At 35.7% G+C, this 21127-nt stretch overlaps 1 protein-coding gene across 1 annotated transcript in view; it reads left to right on the plus strand.

Moving 5' to 3' along the window:
* LOC108752229 (lymphocyte antigen 6D) overlaps positions 1-16099 on the plus strand; it is an 88196-nt gene extending 72097 nt beyond the window's left edge. The window contains exons 3-4 of the mRNA XM_018492911.1: positions 12572-12629; positions 14427-16099. Coding sequence (XP_018348413.1) covers positions 12572-12629; positions 14427-14566 — 198 coding nt within the window. The 3' untranslated portion in view covers positions 14567-16099. The remainder of the gene's footprint in view (positions 1-12571; positions 12630-14426) is intronic.
* Positions 16100-21127: the final 5028 nt, after the last annotated feature.

Raw genomic sequence — 21127 nt, forward strand, 5'->3', positions numbered from 1 at the left:
TGTAAAAAACAGAACATTATGCAGTTGTTTCGCACCGCAAAAGAAAAAGAAATTGCAAAACGAGTTTATAATACTCCGTATTATTTCAACGGAGACAGAAATACGTATCAATGCTACTTTTTTGAGAAGGACAATTCGATTTCATTTCATCATAGATGTAATAAGTAGATTGCGCATTTGCTGATTTTAATGTCTGTGCTCTGTTTAGAAAGAATTGAATTATATCAGCATCTCTCTTCAACTGAATACTTGAGAGAGAGAGAGAGAGAGAGAGAGAGAGAGATGTGATTCAAGCTACCTCACTTTTTCTAAATCGATAGTGACAACTTCATATAGGAATGCGCAATCTATTATTATGTTTACGGTTTTTTGTGATCAACTAAAAGTTATATTTTTACCTTTTTAACATTTTTAAACAAATCCCACTGCATTGTTACATTTTTTAAAGCGTGTATTTATTAAAACTTTGTTGCATTTGCATTGTGGAATACATATAATATTTGAAATGGCGCGATTCCGCGCAAATCATGCGTTTGTACACAACGATTGCGAACGCAAATCCTCGAAATAATGCACCACGAGCTATTTTAAAATTGCTTATCATATGGCACCAGGCGTATCGTGGCCTTCTCTTTATTGAGTTTTCCGGTGGCACTTTATATGCATTAAGATACATATGATCGCAATACGTGTCTTCTATAATAAGTTACTATGAATCGCTGAATAGAGTGGCTTCTATGCGCATTTTTGAACAATGTGGAAGAAATTCATACAAAGACATTATATAACTTATATTACATTCTACTATTGTGAATTTATGTTAATTTTACACTGGGATGAAATATCAAATGTCATGTACGTGTGAATTGCGATTTTATTCGTCTTCCAATTTTTACAAGGCAAACAAATATTATTATATTGTTGGATATAATTTTAATTATATTACCCCCCCCCCAATAAATTTAATATGATTTTGATTATAATTATAACAAAAGTCATTTTTTTTAAATACGTAATTTTAACCAAATGTCTCATTTTATTATATATGAAATAAAATACGTTTTAACTTGCACATATAAAAGATAATCGAACGAAAAGAATCGATTCGGACGAATAAAGAGTGACGAGGCGAAGCGCAGTAGTAACGGCAGTCGGGGTCAGCCGGCGAACAGTAGAATCGCCCGTGATTAAATCAGCCGCTAGTTGTGAACGTCAACGCTTCGATACGTGATAACCGTATCTCAATGTAATAATTGTAAATCCATTAATATCGTTCGCTATTGCGTTATTGTTTGACTTGTCGTAATTGATAGCATATACAGAGAGATCGAATAGATAATTTTATCCGCAGAAAAGTCTTCAACTCCTGTCAATATTGCAAATACATTAAACAGATTCTGGTCAATATATATAGTGTGTTCTTATTTTAATTTACTATACTGTCTTAAGAAAGATTTTTGAGAGACCTTGTGTATGATTGTATTTTTGTCCTTCTGGACATATTGATATGTATTTTTATTTTCCCCTTATCTCAATAATTAGCATTTTAAGACATTATAATATAATAGCTTTAACATCTTAAAACATTTAGCTAAAACTATTATATTATAATGTCTTAAGATGGTGATTAGCTTATAATGTCTCAAGACTGTACTTAATGGGCTTTCTACAATAAGTTAGTAATAGATTAGGAGTCAAAGGCGAATTATAAGTGAGTTAGTAATGTGTCATAAGGCAACAATAAGTCAGTAATCAGTGACTGCGTGGAAATGACAAATTCCATTTCTTATAATTTAAAACTTAGATTACGTTATGACTGACTAGTCACATAGTGATATGTTGTTATTTATCTTGAGAATCACCATCCTTCTGATTGGCTGAAATATTGTGACGTAATGGTCTAATAATTTATCCTGGATGTAAGTTTCCTAAGATTTATGACTTATAATTCTGACTTACCATTAGTATGATATGAGAGTGGTGACTAACGGTTTATTGTAGAAAACCCATACGAGTCTCAACTTTCGCTTGCAACTATTGTAGAATCTTTAAGGTATCGATTTTAATTGTGAATTTTGATAGATAAATCTAAAAATAAATAAAATACAATCCGCCTTTTATGACGATGAAAACTTGTTATTAAAGCTTTGACAAATATACCAGAATTTTTTCAAATTTTTATTTTATACAATCTGGAATAATAAGAAATGTAAAAATTTGCTTTCGTGAAGACACCTATTACTGACGGAAGAGTTAAAATTTATGTTGTCCGCGGAGAGTTAAATATAAAAACCGACTATGAATACCAGCCTTTGAAAACTGACAGTTTTTCGAAGCTATAAATAAGCTATTTAAGATTAGATTATACGGTAAGCAAACGCTGTTTTGCTGCGGATCGCATTATCGACGTGATAAACCTGGCCGGTTAGCGCGTCAATTATAGCCGCTTTTCTTCCCGTCAGAATCGCAATTTCACAGTTCGGTGCGCACCTTTTAAGGAAAATTGCTCGCATCTTGTCGCCTGTAAAGAAAACACGGAATAAGGTGGAAAGCAACAAGAATAAGGTGGTTAACGACTTGCTGCTATTACAGTAACGATATTATCTATATAAACATAGCAAACCTCCAAGTGCCTGGCTGTTATTAACTAAAGCACCGTCGGGCGCTGCAACACTTTATCATTCTGTTTCCACGAGGGAACGATGCGTTAATGTATCATTTAATGTCACCGTAATATGTACAAGCTTGACTTGGCAGCAACATTATCGTTCTCGAAGTTCCGATATCACGGTGTCTCGCGATGACTCGTGACGCGTAACATCATCGTTCGTTTCCAGTAATTGCTCCCAGTACCACAAAGCCGCTATAATTACCCCCGAGGGTACCTTACGTCGTAACGAAAGTAGATACAAGGTGACGCTCGAATTCATCAATAAGATCGATTCAAGTCATAATGCCGGTATCGTACCAGCGACTGAAGATTACGTCTCCGTTCGCGTTTCTTAATTAATCCAAAAAAGTTACTGACCAGCAAGTTCTTTCGGATTGGTCAAGAGACGAACGGCAAAAGCGAACGTACACGCAATCTCCAATCGCTAATATAATACCGATATCAAGTCGGTATCAGATATGCATTGAAGATTGAAGATTGAAAGACTGAAATTTGATCAATTAAAATAAAGGGAGCTAAAATTTCTTTATTTTCGTTGGTCAAACTTCGATCTTCAATTCTCAATGCGTAATCTAATACTGGCCTTATGCCTGTATTACACTACGCAATGAAGATTGAAAATTACGAATTAAGGACAAAAATTTAACTTAATCAGAATCAAACGAATTAATATTAAAATTATCTGATTGGTCAAATTCTAATCTTTAATTTGCAATCCTCAATCTTCAATGTGTAATCTGATACTGGCCTTATTCCTGTGTCACACTATGCATTGGAGATGAGGATTGCAAATTGAAGATTAGAATTTGACCAATCAGATAATTTTCATATTAATCCGTTTGGTTCTGATTGGTCAAATTCTAATCTTCAATTTGCAATCCTCATCTTCAATGCATAGTGTGACACAGGAATAAGGCCAGTATCAGATTGCACATTGAAGATTGAGGATTGCAAATTAAAGATTAAAATTTGACCAATCAGATAATTTTCATATTAATCCGTTTGATTTTGATTAGCTTCAAATTTTTGTCCTTAATTCGCAATTTTCAGACTCGCATTGAATATTAAGATTGAAGATTGGAAGATTGAAATTTGACCAATCAAAACTAAAATTTCTTTGTCCTCGTTGGTCAAATTTCTATCTTTAATCTTCAATCTTATCAATCCTCATGCGTAATCTGATTCGGGCTTAACACGTACGTGATTTAGAGAACGAGATTCGGGCATATCGTGGTGGGAGAGAGTACGGGAATCAAAAACGAGGCGTGATGACAAATCGCTGAACGCCGTCGTTTAGTCGAGCATTCATCGTTGAGTACACTTCTCCCTGCTTTATAGCGTGTCACACGCGAAAACGAGATAAACGATCCCCGGAGGATAGAGACGCGACGCTCGGCGTGCGTTTTCGACGCAGTCGCATTATCGTCCGTTGCGGTGAGAAAAAAAAAAAGAAACGATAACGGCACGCAAAAAAGGATCGACTGGCTTGCGCTCCAGATTGATATCATCGTCCGCACGCGTTTCATCGCATCGTCCGAATGGGTTCGTTTATCGTCTCGCTAGTCTCGAATCGCTGATTGATTTTATTTATCCTTTTTTTTTTCGTCAGTTAGTTATTCACGTCGTTTAACGTTGGGCGTGCCCATTTACAGGCGATATCCCGTTGATAGTTGATGGACAGGCTGATGGAGAATATGGATAGAATATGATACGGGTATTCACGATTTACGAGATATAAAAGCGTGATACATGACGCACCTCGATTTTTCATTCTTTCAAAATCGGTCGGGAGGAGCGAGCAATCGCTTTGAAATTTTACAGGAGACTGATAGTTTTTTATATGGCTCTTAATTAAACAAGGTACATTTATCGGTTTAATATAAATTTCGTTTCGAGACCGAAAATGATTTTGGCGTGCACTAAGATTTAACCACCAAGATTTGCTTTGAATATGGAATTTCTCTTTTATTTAAATATTATAAGTATTTTATATTATATAATAGTTATTATAGGTATTTTATATTATATAACAGTTTATATTATATATAACAGTTATTTTTACTATTAATATATATTTATATTAAATTTTATAGAAATTACAAAATTGATGGATGTATTTAATTATTAAAAAAAATAATGCCTGAGATCTCAGAATTCGATTATTATAGGTACATCTTCCTGCAAGTGTACATCTTTATTATTAGAGGCATTATATACTGCTTGCAGCATCGTGTCGGAAAAAATTGGAGTTTGCTGCGACAAGCTATGTTATCTTACTCTTATCTATCTGTTTGTTTCTTTCTCAAATCTTCTCTCCCATCGCTCCTTTGCATGTCGGATAAAACGATGCTTCTCTTCTTACTTGTAATGCTCTTTTCCATCGGAATACTCGTTTACGGGTTTTTCTCTGAGTTTATTCGACACTCTTTATGATCGTGTTTCCACTCCACTGTCGTGACGCTCTTTATGAAATCCGAAAACAACAAACGCTTCGATCCACTCTAAGAGGCACTGAGATGTAAATATGTTTCACTTTTTCTGCGAACGAATAGAAAATGTTCTATGTGCATTATTACATAATTCCTTTCTGTCTTTGAGAATCAGATATTCAAACGAAATTATGTTGATCAATTCATCTCGATAATTTTACGCGAAACGTATCCTAATATTGTTGTTCACATTCTGATCCATATAACTGACAAATACAAGAGATTTGTTGAATATGCTGTATTATGTCCTACAACATATGAAGATATCAGCACAACTAAACTGCTTAAGCATTGAACATCCCGAACTCCCGTTGTCTAGCTGTCTACCAAGCTGTCTTAAACTCCTATTACGTCTTTCACGGTGGATAATTCCATTCTCGATTTCTGTTTCTCCATCCCCAATTATTATCTAATTCGAGGTGTTTCATTAGTTTCCGTTTGCTATCTTTTTTAAGAATCGATGTTTCTGATCAGAAATAGACGATATGTAATTATCAAATAAATAACATTTTAATCCTAGGTGTCGATCATGTAACTTTTTCTGTAGAGAAACGTGAAAAGTGTATTTCATGTATATGTGCATGTATGTGTGCATGTATGTCTACACACGTATAAAAAATTTTCACTTTTCTGTTTCCGTTCTAGGGAAAAAAATTACATGATTGATCCCCTGATCTGTTTAGGCCTATTTGACCGAAGATGTAATTTATTTCTTACATTTTATTAAACAAATTTTTTTCTTTGGTATTTGATGATTTCGTCTAAATGGAAAATTGCGTTAATCCGGCAGCCGAAACATGTAATGTAATGTAATGCATTCTCATTAAGTATTCATCCGTAAGAAAATATATACAACAAATTTTTTATTTTTATACATTTATGTGGTCGTATTTAATTTGAATTCGTTATTTAAAAAAAAAAGCTTTTATATATTGATTCTCATTCGCCCTTTGGACTTTTACTATTTGCATATTAAATGTAAGATCTTCTTTTAAATTTTTGTATTAAAAAATTGTTTTTAATCATATTGATTCTCGATATGATTGCAAAGTAAATTTAAACAGATCAAACAAAATTTAAATGAATAATTATGCGTCTACACGTTAAAAAAAAAATATTTTCCTACCGACCTATGGTGTCTGATAATTTTAAAAAATGCATCCTTTTGTACGTTTCGAGGTCTCGCCGTTAACGCGAAATTGAGGGCAAAAAACGCAAATTAAATTCTATCATTACCCAGATATTTTTGTTTCATTATTCTACGCAAACGTCTTTCATACTCATTTACATACAGAATCCGACCGTTTACATGGTAATTTTGGATCGCAGCTGTCGTAACCGTCGTTTACGTCACGTAGTCGTGATGGCGATAATAGTAATAACAACGATGATGATAAACTATCTTTATCGTTTTGGTATACCCGCGAAAGGAAGTGCTTCGTTTATGGGCTGGCGGTATCATCATTCTCTCAAAATGTCATAACGCGTATCTGAATATAATTTATTATTTGGGAGTTATGCCACGTAATTCTCGACGCTGGAGAATACGCTAAAAGAATACAATATTCCTGTTATTAACATAACGCAACAATGCTGCATCGTTATGCCTGCGTCGTTAGACGAGCGATTTCTAATTTTCTAATAAATAGTTCCAAAGTAAATCGAGTTTCATATTACGTCTGCTTTGATATACCGAGATTAATAAGCATTGAAATACAATGTTATCGCAAATATCATCAAGGAAGAGAATTTGATATAGGATTATATGGAAGATGGATTAATTGCGAACGCGCCTAAAGCGAATAATACCAGCGTTTTGTGAAAATAATCCCCGAAATACAAAATTAATCCCACTACTTAAATAATAGGAGGACATTTTGTATCTCCAATTTATAACAGCTTATACACACACACACACACACACACACCCACACCCACACACACCCACACCCACACACACACACACCCACACACACACACCCACACCCACACACACACCCACCCACACCCACACCCACACCCACACCCCCACACACACACACACACACACACACACGCGCGCGCGCGCGCGCGCGTAAATGTGCTAATATGTATATGCAACATATATTTATACATATATAAAGACTTATAAGTCGAAAGATTAAATTTTGTTGTATAAATTTAATGTATTATTTTAGCCCGACATTTATTATTGCCCGAAAATATAATGAATAATAGAATCTATTTTGCGTTTACTGATACGCAAATATTTAATAAGAAGAACAGATCGATAATGCGAGATTAATTAAAGCGTTAAGTAAACACCGTGATGTGAATGGTGTAAATTTAATTATAGAGTAAAAAAAGGATTGTTTTATCATGTTACTAAATAATGACGACAGAGGAAGAAAATCGCCTGATGCATGATGGCTCAGATCGATGAAGTCAATAAATTGCGCCAACGGAGCGAGCACTCAACGCGTTATCCAAGACACAAATGCGCCGCTACTTATCGCCTTATCCCATAAGTAAATTTTCAACGGCGGTACTCGCACTTACTTCGTGCGAAGTAGCTCGCACTCTTGTCACGTGTCGTTAGCCTTGTCTATTATTCAGTTACTTCGTATTTTCGAGAAGCAAAATTTGCAAGAGTTATACGTTTAAGAAACATCCGCATTGTCCATTCACTTCAATGAAAAATAGCGGATTTATAACTCCCATTGTTATAAAAGTCATATATGTATAAAAAATCTAACTAAAAATAAACTTTTCGAGAAAAATGCGTTAAAAATCAATAGCGAATTGGATTGGATGCACTCAGTGCGCACTGGTGCACATTAAAGCCGGTGTACACAAAATCAAAGATAAAAAGATATGTTTATATATAAACATAGAAATTAATTAAATCCTGAAATATTCAATACATTTTATTGTGCTATTAGGTAAAATATGTATTTTATAATTCGAAATATTTGCATTTCACTTTTATATCAAATTCAATCAGTGTACAATGGCTTTAATAGTGCTTCCAATCGAATTTGCCATTAGTAACGTTCCAGTAAGAATCATTTAAAAAAAAATTAATTATGATATATATTTCATGTGTTAAATTTAGTTTTGTGTTTATTTCTTAATAAATTTAACACAAACTTAATTTATTTTTTATTCTTTTATGAGAAAAATGATATAAAATTTTTTTTTCTTAAAATTCAATTTCTATTTTAATTGTAAATGTAGTCTCGGACCAGTTTTGATGCAAATTAATTTGAGGCAAATAAATGCTTTATAAAACTGTTAAAGTCTAGAATCTTAAAAATCTCATCGTAAAACGCGTTCCTTCGAAATGTGTTACTTATTTATTAATTAATTTTTATTCTTGAATCTTGCTCTATCTATATTTAAAATCTGCAAAAAATTTATAAAGAAAGATATATGAATAATTTGTAACATCTTAATTCATTATAACATACATATATGTTATACAAGTACATATATAATTCTGCCTTTTTTATCTATTCTAGCAATTTCCTCGTAAATGGAAATTTAACATGAACTGTGATGCAGAGTGCTTTCGAGAAATTCGATTCCTATTCCCATTAAATTTCTTCCTTTCGTCAAATGACGCTTCGTGTTGGCATTACGTCGGTAGTCGTTCGTGAGGTGAGCGCGAGATAAGCAGAAAAACAATTCTCGCACACCGGATGCTCCGACGAACTTTTCCAGCTACATCCTCTTCGTTCTCTATCGGGCCGCCGATGCAATTGCCGACTCTCAATTTCCGGTTCCAAGTATCGGCCGCCGACGCAAAGCGGGTGCGATCGCCTTTCAAGTGTCTGAGAAGCACTTAAAGCTGTGACTTGAAGCCGGTAGAAAGCGATAAGGAATAGTGATAGGCAACTTTCCGGGGTTCTCAGGTATCGTTACTTCGTGTCTTTACTCGAGACTCGAGAACAGCTTTTTTCTGATATACGAGAAATATGGATAGTTAAGAGTTAGCTGTACATTTGATTATCAGGCAACCGTATCTTGTTGACATTTAACCTTTTTTATGTCAATTATAATGTTGATGAAAACTATGGCATAAAAAAAAAAATATAAAGCAGTAAAAGACGTAAGCAGTAAGTGAATCAATCGATTATAATAGAGACATAATTACACTAGCGATTGCGCTATTGTGATTTACATGAGTTACAATTTTTGTTAATCACTATCGCGTAATTGCTAATATGATTACGGCTTAATAACGTAAGCAGTAGCAAATCTAAGATATTGATTAGTTATTTACGTCTTACTGTTCAAATTTTTTGCGTGTCACAGCCTTAATAATAGTGAATAATTAAAAACAATAGTATATAAAAAAATAGGATATAAGTAAATTAACATTTTGGATTTGTTTTACGTTGTCTACTGTGATTGATCAATTCATTTATTACTTTCGTTTTTCTGCTATTAACTTAACACTCAAAAATTTTATTCACTCTGTTTCTCTCTCGCTCTCGAGTTTAGTATACGAAATTAAGAATCCGGAACAAAGGTAGATTAAATAAATTCTTAAACAAAGCGTGTTTTATGATATTTTTATCAGGTTGGTCAGAAAGTCTTTTCGTATTTTTGCAAAAAGTTTACGCAGAAATATGAAAAATCTTTCTGACCAACCTAATAAAATAGATAAGTTAAAAGAAGAGCTTTTGAATTATGGATTTAATCTCTACTCTTGTCCTTTAAATCTTTTAAACACAGGACATACTATCGTTAACGAATAAAGGAAATTTATCGACGATCTTCATTTTTTAGGATTAGAAGTCGTGATAGCAGATAGATTTCTCGTGGTCGCTGTAATGCGTTTTGCCGCGGAAAACCACAAATCTGTGCTGTAAACTTGGGTCGATAAAGTTTATTGCGTGAAGATAGGAAAAACGCAGTAAACTGGTATCGCATAGTCAATCCGGTTGTGTTTCGCCACCAAGTATATCTACTTCCATGCAATCGCGTACAAAAAAGCAACAAAAATAACTCTTGAGACATACTTTCTGAATTTTTCTTCTGAAGACATTTCGTCTTGGCTTATAACGTCGCCTGCTTCCGTCATTTAACATTTTTTTCGCTTCTCTCTCTCATTTTTTTTCTGCTCTGCTTGCATCTCCAGATTAAATATTCACGAGAGAAGAAATGGAGATTCTTCCGACGCAGAGACGGATTTAGTCCATAAATTTTTCTTGGTGAGCTGTGGAGGTGTTACTGAACAAATTATAATTTGAAGAAAACTCTAGTTAAAGAAACATACTCGTATAGCTGAAAGTTAAGGAAAAAGAAAAAGGCACGTTTGTGTAAGTCACGTTTGTTTTGTTCATCGTTACTGATTTGAGAATAAAAATTGCTCGAATCAATCGCGATTTTTGAATGTGTCAAAAAGATATATAAATCTAATTTTTTTATGATAAAATAAGACTCTCTTTGTTAATTATTTGCTCCCTTTAATTAAACATCCGGATTAAGGGATTAATTAATAATCCCTGCTAAGAAATTGTCAGATGAGGCGTTTAGGAATAAATCTATCCCTCGGGAATAATATTTGCATTTTTTATAGTAGACTAGCCTATCAGGACTAGTTAAAGGATAAATTAATTCTACGTACTGACTACAAGTTTTTTCGATGTACAGTCCGCCACGTCTCGTGGGAGCGGGATTCGCGATGAAAATCGATCGACGATCTATATCTATTACAAATTTGCTCGCAGGCTCTCGCAGCGAAACGAGCGTACGGTGCGAAACAATTTCTGCCCACTCTTACTTGAAAATTGCCACAATGAAACACTCGCAATTAAAACAGTTTCATGATTTTAACATTTATTACTGCGGTTTTCACTCTCGTTAATCTCTTTGATAAATATCGCTCATTATTTTGCAATTATGCATTTGCGATGTCCCTGTCCCTAAAATGTGGTTATATTTCAACCACGATCATACAAATTTGAATATCAATTTCTTTTTCTTGTATTGTTTAATTTTTTCCTTTCTTTTTTTCGAAAATATTCCGCCTCCATTACGTTTGTAGTCATCGCAATATATTGATGATTGCGATACGAAGTTCATCGTTATTTCGAAGTTGTTGTACGGTTTCGTAAATTCTTTGCAGGGAACGACTTCATTAAGAATTTATTATTCGTTGGAGTCTAGTTTACAAAAATTCTCGCCAAATTTTCTGCGGCAAAAATCCGCATTTTATATAGACAAGTAAACACGTTCGATCTTCAAAAGACCATTGTTACAAAATGAAACTATATAATCGGTGAATACTTTTGTACTATTTTCGCCCGTGTACTCGCAACACGGCTAATGTAATAAAGCAAGAAATACTGATTGATTCTGCGTATGAGAGTTTTCAAAGAAACAAACGAGACATAAAGGATTACTGTCTAAGCTCTGGAAAGAAGAGTATCGGACAATCAACTTGATTTTCAATCTCATATTATTTTAGCGGTCACGTTAGGAAACTTTAATAGCGAGTTTCCTTACTGCGAAATTCTTGATCGGCAAAAAGGAGTTTATTAAATAGAGGGAGGATACAGATAGAGAGGTAAATATATGAGAGAGAGAAAGAGAGAGAGAGAGAGAGAGAGAGAGAGGGCGGAGGGGAGGGAGGGGAGGAAACAGTTAGAGGGTTTAATATGTACGACGTCCTCGGGGCGTTATAATCGCTGAGTATCGATCATCCCGTGCTACATGACATACTCCGCTTCGAGGGACTTCCGTTTGACCAATCAGGGCCTGCTGAAGGATCATAGCCACGTACTTGTCGTTCCTGATCGTCCTGTAACTCCGCCTCGTATGTGACCACTCTATACCACTCTGCAGCGATGCAGAAATCAGAATAATCCGCATCCGAAACACGTAGGAATTTTCGAAATTTGGTCTCGCGACCAGTTGCTGCATGAAATGCGTTCGAAGAACGACATCGCGAGATATTTCGCACATTTATAGTGCAATTGTACTATCATCGTTCATTTCCTTTCTCGTTACAGACGCGGACACGTGAGTGTTATATTTCATTCCTCGTCGAAAAAATTTCGAATTGTACGTCGTGTCTTTTTTCACCCCCCTCTTTTTTTTTACGCGTGGCTACAGGGCACGCTGGGGAATCTCGCAAAACAATATTGACAGATGAAACGTTCGCCCTGATTCTCACTCGATAACTGCTGGAGATTTATTGGTCGTATGTATGTGAGCGACGCGTGAACGCGCGTATCGTTTCACCGCGGCGGATAAAATATTCGCCGCTCCGGTGGCGCGAGAAAAAAGCCGCAAATTGCACAACGGCATTTATCAATACTCGTCGCTTTCCGCCGTTATACTATATAATATATTACTGGCGCTCAATGCCATTTTATCGGTCGTTTCATGTCGATCTAACGATTTTTCTCATTTGTTTCAGAAATACGTCAGCGAAGGATCGATAGTGCGGGACTGCGTGAACAAGTGCGTGGAAAAAGGTGAATGCGACATGATTCTCGTTCATTATCGCAGATTCTGGGCCGCGTTCAGAAATTTCATCCAGACGCAGTCAGACAGAAAAATATTTTATTGCTAAGAAAAGTGATTGTGTACAATTTACTTTCTTTCTTTTAAATAACAGTTGTCTTTAATAAAGAATATTAATAATCTTAAAATATATTTATTATTATACAAATTGGAGAAACATTTATTATATGTACTCAAAACAAAAATTAATTTTCCTTTTTTAAAGAATATTATCAAATTGGCCGCAGAAACGACTTTGTAAGTATAATAGCAGATCGAGTGTGTTTTAATTTAATAATTTTAATAAATTATAACAGTTTAAAATTGAATAAAAAAAATATTAAACTTATTAGGATTTAGAACATGTTTCGAATAAATTTGATGCTTGTGGTGAACTTACGATATAGATTTGCAAATATGGACTTGAAACAAATAATTATTGTAGCGTATTATTATAGTACATATATGTATTTTTCTGGTGTTATTTTACTCTGTAGTTCACCGTTAAGAATAAGATAATATCTGGGTGCACTCGGATAAAATTTCTGAACGTAGCCTGTAGTCGTAAAAAAAAAAATAATCGTTACAATCCATTTTTGCGAAGCTGTTTTGCATGTTATTCACGCGGTATCAGCGATACTAAATCCATGCGTCCGCTCGTAAATTCTTTGGCACCACGCGGTCGCCCGATGGCCGGTCGGCGTCTATTTTATAGTTGCTCGATGAAATTTACCGTGGATAAAACGACGGGTCTTAAAAAATTTGTAAAACGGCGCGGAATGTTATCGGTTGCTTCGGGCTAAGGTTTGTTATCTGAAAGGCGGTACTGTTGAACAGTGATATCGAGAAATGGCGCGGGATAGAAACACGTAGAACACCTCTTTCTTTCTTTCTTTCTTTCTTTCTTTCTTTCCCTTTCTCTCTCTTTTCTTTCTTTTTCTCTTTCTTTTAAACAAGAATCGACCGAGCCACGTCATCGATTTCGGATGTAGTGGCGTATGGCCCGCATCGTATCGCGTACTCTTTCTGTTTGCTTTATCCGTCGCTTGAGAGAGAATATGAGAGGGTCTGCCGAAAGGATGGAGAACGAATCACGCGCTCTTAAAGGTCCCACGGACGAACAGCGAGTGGCCGTGTTATCGGGCCGCGTCGTTTTATTGTTCCCCTGCGGATGAAGGCCTCATACTTTTCCTTTCCTTGCTCATCGTATTTCTTCGCCACTCGTCCTTCGACACTGCCTCTCTATATCTCCTCTCGCCTCTTTTTCTGTCATATCGAAACGGAAGCGCCGCGATTAATCTTTGTCTGATGGCATGCTTCGCTTTTCTTTTTCTTTTCCTCTTTTCTCTTTTCTCTTTTTATTTGCCAATATTAAACCTAGCTGAGAAAATTCGGAGTCCATGATTCTCTTAAGGATTATTATTGTTCTTCGACGAGATTTATCGTCCGTTATATGTATGTAATAAGTTACGAAAGTACACATTATTAAAAATGTGGATGTGTCCATCAGAAGATTTATGTGATAACCAGAATTGACAAATCTCTCTCCCCTCTTTGAAAAAAATTCTAGATTTATCTTAATTAAGAGCTACCTCTAAAATTTTATCTTCGAGTTAAGACGAAAGGATCATTTCTCTTTAGGGTAATCAATATAAATATTGAATAACACAAAGTAAATATTAAAATAAAAATGTCGATAAGAGATTTGAACGTCAAGGACACTTGTAGTAGTCAGATTAAGTTGCTGAACGGCAAATCGACTGTTTCAGAGGCCTGGAGCACGAGGACGTACTGTTGCCAGCAGGATGGCTGCAATTCCGGTCCATCGTTGACAGCGTCGAGCAGCACGTACTTCGTCCTAGCGATCTCGTTGGCGGTCTTCGTGGTGTGCCGAAGCCTTCGTGGCTAATACGTGTCGTCCTGCAAGACGATAGAACCGCGCTGCGGACGTCACACACGCCATCCTTCACAAAACTTGAATCACAAAAACTTGCACTTAGGGAGGGAAGTGGGAAGAGAATGTTGCAACTTGCATCTCGGATATCTGTGCCGAACGATCGAGGCTTTCTACATGCGAATCTATACGTCGATAGTCGTCCTTTGGTCCTTTCAGAAAGTCCAATAAAACTTTATGTTATCGTTTATAATTAAACATATCTTCCCTTTTGCGACGATTAACGCGTGCTTTCTACTTTTTGACATCGATTACTTTGAATGTGCTTAATCCAGATAAAATTGAAATTCGTGATAATCAGCAAACATTGCAATGCATAATGTCTCTTGAAAAACAATTCTGTTAACTTTATCAGTTGTATACATATATCATTAGCTGTGGAAATTAGCATTGATGTATTATTCTTGCTGCTATTGTCGACTGACAAAGGATTGATTTATTAAACGTTAAAGCATGATTTCTTACTTAAAAGTTGATATCACATAAAGTAAAGTTTACTGTTCGTATAATATTGTAGATACACATATTTGTAGATATACATATTCACAAAGCCGATCTTTAAGATGCTCGTTGTACATTTTTCAAACAGTCCGTTTTTCGAAATATTTTTTTGTATCGGAACCATAATATTGAAAGGTAAATCCAACATTGAGAATAATTATTCTGTTTCCAATTTATTGAGAAAAATCTCATGGACGGTGATTAAGAAAATATAACAAATTTAATAAGTAATGCATATGTAATAAATGCTACAAATTATTCCCAAGCATTTACTCCCTGATTAAATGTCACGTCTAACCGATTCATACTGTCGCCTTCCATTTCGCGCGACTGTATCCACGTCGTACAATCACAGCCGACTCAATTCAGCGAACGCTGAATGCACTTGCTAAACTCGAGCAGAGTTAAGTGACGCGGAGAAATCGGCTCGTTAAATTTGATGCGTTATCACGCCAACTTCTCCTTCTTCACTCTATTAAATTCGCACGCTTCCGCATGCTTTTACGGATCGACTGCCCTCGACAGTAAAGTTCTCTTGATCGGATTTGAGTGAAAGTTCGTTTGGCAAGTCTCGTTTAGAATCGAGAACTCGTCTATGGCAGACAAGGTGATATCCCGCGTAGAACTATCGTTATCAATGACGAACTCGTTATAATTTTTTTATTGTCCCGATATAGAAACAAGATAATCGTGTGTGGAATTTTATTTAAAAAATATCTAACCCAATGCAATGTCTCGAAGCTTCGGAAATACACGTTCCGCACGCGATTTCTTGCCAATGATGAAATAGTCGGGGTGGTAGCGACGATATTTAACATTTGTACAACACGCGATTTGAGAACGACAAAGAAATAGTCGCCACCATCATCATTGTACCGCGCTTATCCATTTTCACGGTAGCTTTCGTGCGATCCGATTTTGCAGACGCACATTTGAGCGAGACTTCTCTCGTGCGTGATCAGCTTTTTTTTTCTCTACTGTTTACCAGACTGCATTTTTTTACGGTGTAATTTTTTTAGCTATCACCAACTAATCGGTCTACTGTAAAAGGTAATGTGTTTTATTCTTATTTTCATGTTTTAAACACTTAAAGATGTTTTAGTTTTAAATTTATTTAATAGACAAAACACTACGTGTTTGGATTTAAAACACTATGCGTTTTAAATACAAGTATGTAGTGTTTTGTCTATTGAAAAAGTATTAGTTTTAAAACTAAAACATCTTCAAGTTTTAAAAAAAATGGAGACAAAAATAAAAAACATTTTAATATCTTAAAATTAAACACTTCTTTTTTTCAGTAGGTCCACAGAACTTGCTTGAAAAAACGGACTCTTAGATGAGAGAATAATGATATCATATTGGGTTTACCTTTGGGAGAGAATATTACGACTTTATAATTAAAAAAATATATATCAAGAAAAAGTAAGATTTTTAAAATATTTTCTTTGTAAAAAAATCTTCCGGTAGAAAAAATTCAAATGAAAAAGCAGATAAGAGAACATCGTTCCCTATATAATGATTTTTTCTTCTCTGAGATCTCTGGGTCAACTCCCTGTTGAGGGACAGCATTCTGTCGGTCTTCAACGGAGGATTGAATTTATTCAAAAAGTTTCGGCGTTCCATTTTTCGTCGGACGTTTTATCGACGCTTCTTCCGTCGCTTCTTCCGTCCGCCCACTGGCCTCGTACATGCGAGTTTAATAACATCGGGACGGCCGGTGGGTTGGTGAGCCGAAAAAGCGACGGCTAAAGAGTGCAGGCGCCGATATATCAATATTTCGTACGAAGTTCGCACGGTGTGTTTGAATTTCATAAATATTTCAATGTGTCATGCTCTCTTTTCATTATATTATTATTTTTCAAAGCCACACGAGAGAAAAACTCGCCCCGTAATTGTTATTAAACCATTAAATTATTATTAAACTATTAAAACGTAGCTCTTCTGATTTTACGTGAAATTATCGATGAAAATATAGTCGGCCCAAAAAAAAGATTTTTAGCAATAAATTTGAATAATTTACTAAGCTTTTAAATAGACATAAAGTTATCTTGAAAGAAGGATTAATCATGTTTATATTGAAAAATCTCTAAAAAGCAAAGTTCTCACCTGATTTATAATAAATTTTTAAAAAGTATCTTGAATATTTGAAGAATAAAAGTAAAAATGGCGCAGCAAGAAAGAGTCAGGACAACTAATGTTATCCGTGCGCTTTAATGAGTTATTGATGCCCAAAGGTGTCAGGATGCCAATGTCGTTCAGGAACATTGTTTTTTCATGGGCAATTTTTTTTAAAACAGTTAAACCCTTATGATCTTTTTTGACGTTACAGTGATGTTATAGATTGTATACTCGATCGTATCAATATGAATTTTCCTCTATTAAAAAGAAAAATTTACTATAATAATAAAAAGAGTTTGATCTTTCGCAATTCCGTTTTTTATCCTTTTATTTTAGCAAAGCCGATTATCGTTTGAATAATAAATTTGATTACATCAGAAAGACGAAGCACGCATTAAGAAATTCAAACTCGTCCGTTCTGCATCGTTCGCAAGGATACTTCGCCATTGCACATAAAAGATATTTCCCGGAAGGAAATAAGGAAGAGACATTAGTCTCGAGACATACAAAATAAATTATTAGTTTTGATAAATTAGAAATAGGATGTGTTACCTACAGAGAAAATGCATTAAGCTCTTTCAATAAAACGAGCATCTATCAGAAGTTAAATTCCTTTTCCTTGTACATTTTTGGATGTTTGTGACACTTTAAAAGAGTTAGATGGTTTTCCCATATCTAGCGGACATCAAACGCATCTTTCCATAAAAATTGTTCAGAAGTCATTTTCGTCCATATTGTCTTACGACGAGATTAATACGGAGAAGTGTATGTAATTAAGGTACTTCAATCACAATTTCAATCTGATCGAGTCAATTTTGGACGTTTATGATACCTACTTTAAAAGAGTTAACGGGATTTTTGCATACGTACGTAATGGACATTAAACGCAACTTTCCATAAGAATTGTTCACAAGTCAGTTTCGTCCATTGTCTTACAACGAGTTCGGGAGAGTATTACATACGCAATTGAAGTATTCCAATTACAACCTGATGGAGTCAATTGACAACAAGGGGACACAGTGTCGCCTGACATATCCTATTTCTTTGGGACGACTTGAGACGGACGTTTTAGCTTACCGATTCGTGAAAGAAAGCGCCGATAGTTTCGACAGCTCGAGCAGAAGGAAACGACGTGGCGACATTCTCCGCGCAAAAATCGATATCGATATATTGGACCATAATTGTTGTCAACGACATCGACGTTACCTAAAGATCGAACACTTAAGGGAGCTGATGCTGCAATGGAGGTGGCGGCAGCGACAGCGCGAACAAAAATGGTTGCTTCTGTCGCTCGGCAAGTACTTTCTAGCCGTAAAACACATAGAGAGAGAGAAAAAAGAGGAAAAGAAGAGGATCGAACAAATAAATAACGTGGATAACCTACATACAGATAACGTTTAACAGAGGAACAGTGAGGATAACAATAATGATGTTATTATTATTACTATTACTACTATTATTATTATTATACTATTGCTACTAATTACCATTACTATTATGAACTACTGTGCATCACACCGAGTATATACATATATATATATATAGTAGTTACGACCGATTAGGCGAATGCGAGCAAGCGGAGTTGTCGATTATTATGTAACTGCTTTAAAGTAGCCTTATAAATTGTAATTAAAGCGCGGATAATCTATTACACCGGGTGACGCGAAGGGACGCGGCACTATCCTCGATGTAGCCAGATTTTCATATTGGTGAAAGTTTGTTTTATATATATATATATATATATGATTAATTCAATATTAGAGAATCGCTTGTAATTTCTGGTCAAGTATTGAATTAATCCCATTTTTCTCGATTCGTATTTTCCCATCGAAATTGACGATATTCGAAACATTACTTACGAGGATCAGTCCTTCCGTTTCGGAAACGAAGAAGGGAATCTCTGTTCCTCTTGTGTCACTCGGTACATACATCAACGTAATGGATCATGAGCAGGTAGACAAGAAACTAAAAAAAAATTCCTAACAAGTAGCAAGATTCATCTTAGCGGGTAAGCAGAGAGGGCGATCACGAGTAGCAGATAATCTGTTGTTTGTTCACAGGAGGAAGGGTTTAGCGATCGATCCTGGCAACACGAACATCCGAAAGATATCGTATTTTAAAGATTAAGGGTGCTTCCTCGTGACAATCGAAATTTCGGAAAATGGAATTTCGGAAAAATAATACGGCCAATCGGAATCATTTTAAGTTTAGCGCATTCGTGTAACGCGCTAATCTTGGTTGTATTACTTTTTTGATATTCCGTTTTCCGAAATTCGGACTGTCATGAGGCAGCACCTTAACAAACAGACAGAGACAGCAGCACAGAATATTTAAAATACAATCCGCATAGCGAGTAACGAATAGTCATTGTTCGTCGCGCAAACGAATATTGCATATTTTTATTCGCGTATATATACATAAATATAACGAATAATGAATAATCCGATTCGCTATTCGAATAGCGGGACTGCGTCTCTCAGTTCTCGTCCCTCAAGATATCTTCTGGACATTCGCGTTGCATACGGGGTCGAACTATCTGTTTTCGCAATTTAGAGGCAGACGATTTATCTAAAGTTAGATTACAAGAGTCTCTAGGATAACCGTTAAAGCTAATCTATTTCCCGTCTCGAACGTCGGCCGATCTAAACGTCGATTGTTATTGTTAGAGGTGTGCATTAAGGTAGCCATCGGCGGCTGCGGTTCAAGATTAATCGTTGACGAAGCGTCGGCCCGCATCGATTTAGTATAATTAGCGTAGGATCGATAATCGGCCTTCTCGCCGACGATTAATACTCCGATCGCGAAATCGCGCGAATCATGCGCGATTAGGCGCCTCGGCGGGGAGGATTACGTCAGATACGCGTCGCTGGATTACATCAGAAGACTTTAAGTCGTTCAAATTCCATTCATTAGCCGCGCTGATCGAAAATCTATTTAACGCCGATACGTCTTGCTTAAGCCTCGTCTATATATTTTTATAAACTATAAGGTAGCACCAAGATCAATCACCATCACCCGCGGATCGCCTCTCAACTATTTTTCCTGCGATATTTTTAAAGCTATACGAAACTAAATTTTTATCACGGCTTCATTCGAAAATACTTTTGCAACGAGCGATTATTCCATTGTAGTTGCATCGAAATTTATTCAGTACACAGGAGCATAATTCTTTAATAACAATTTATAATTAATTGGAGTTCCGAGGCGAGAGCCTGTTTAACGCGAAAGATATTTTGACAAGTGCCAGAAATTACGGATTATTCGAAATTGGCTGGTAATTGCCAGAGCGTCCTCCTTTCCCGAAATGAGCTCTCGTATATTTCGAACGTTTCGAACCTCGTCCCGCTCCAAAACTCTGTAGAGATAGCGAAACGTGTCATCGAGAAACAAGCTACACGCGCGCTGATATGCAGAATCTCTCGAACGTTCACACTGTAACGATTCATAGGTGATTTCTTAGTATTTAAGGTTATATTATATCGCGAAGGGAATGCTCGATAATAACTCTTCAATCGTTGCGAGTTCTATCAGCTTCTGCCGGCAAAAGGATCGTGAGAAAATATCGCTGTCGGATCACTCGGCCTTCAACCGCGACCTTTCCATAAGAGATAAAAACACATTTTGCAGTAAATTGCGTTCACATTACCGAACATTTCCACTAGTTTACATTGATATCGAGTTGATAAAAAAAGTATTGCTGCAATCATTGTATAACTCAAAATAATGGAACGGTACATACATCAATTTGATCACGATATCGAAAGGAAAATACCATCAAATTGACACGAACGCGCTCTACATAATATAAAATTACAATTAATAATAATTGTTAAGCCGAGTGATTTCCGCGATAATTATTAGAGTTATATATGAAAAAATATATATATATATATACAT

The sequence above is a fragment of the Trachymyrmex septentrionalis genome, unplaced genomic scaffold (genome assembly GCF_001594115.1).
Source record: "Trachymyrmex septentrionalis isolate Tsep2-gDNA-1 unplaced genomic scaffold, Tsep1.0 scaffold6, whole genome shotgun sequence".
NCBI lineage: Eukaryota > Metazoa > Arthropoda > Insecta > Hymenoptera > Formicidae > Trachymyrmex > Trachymyrmex septentrionalis.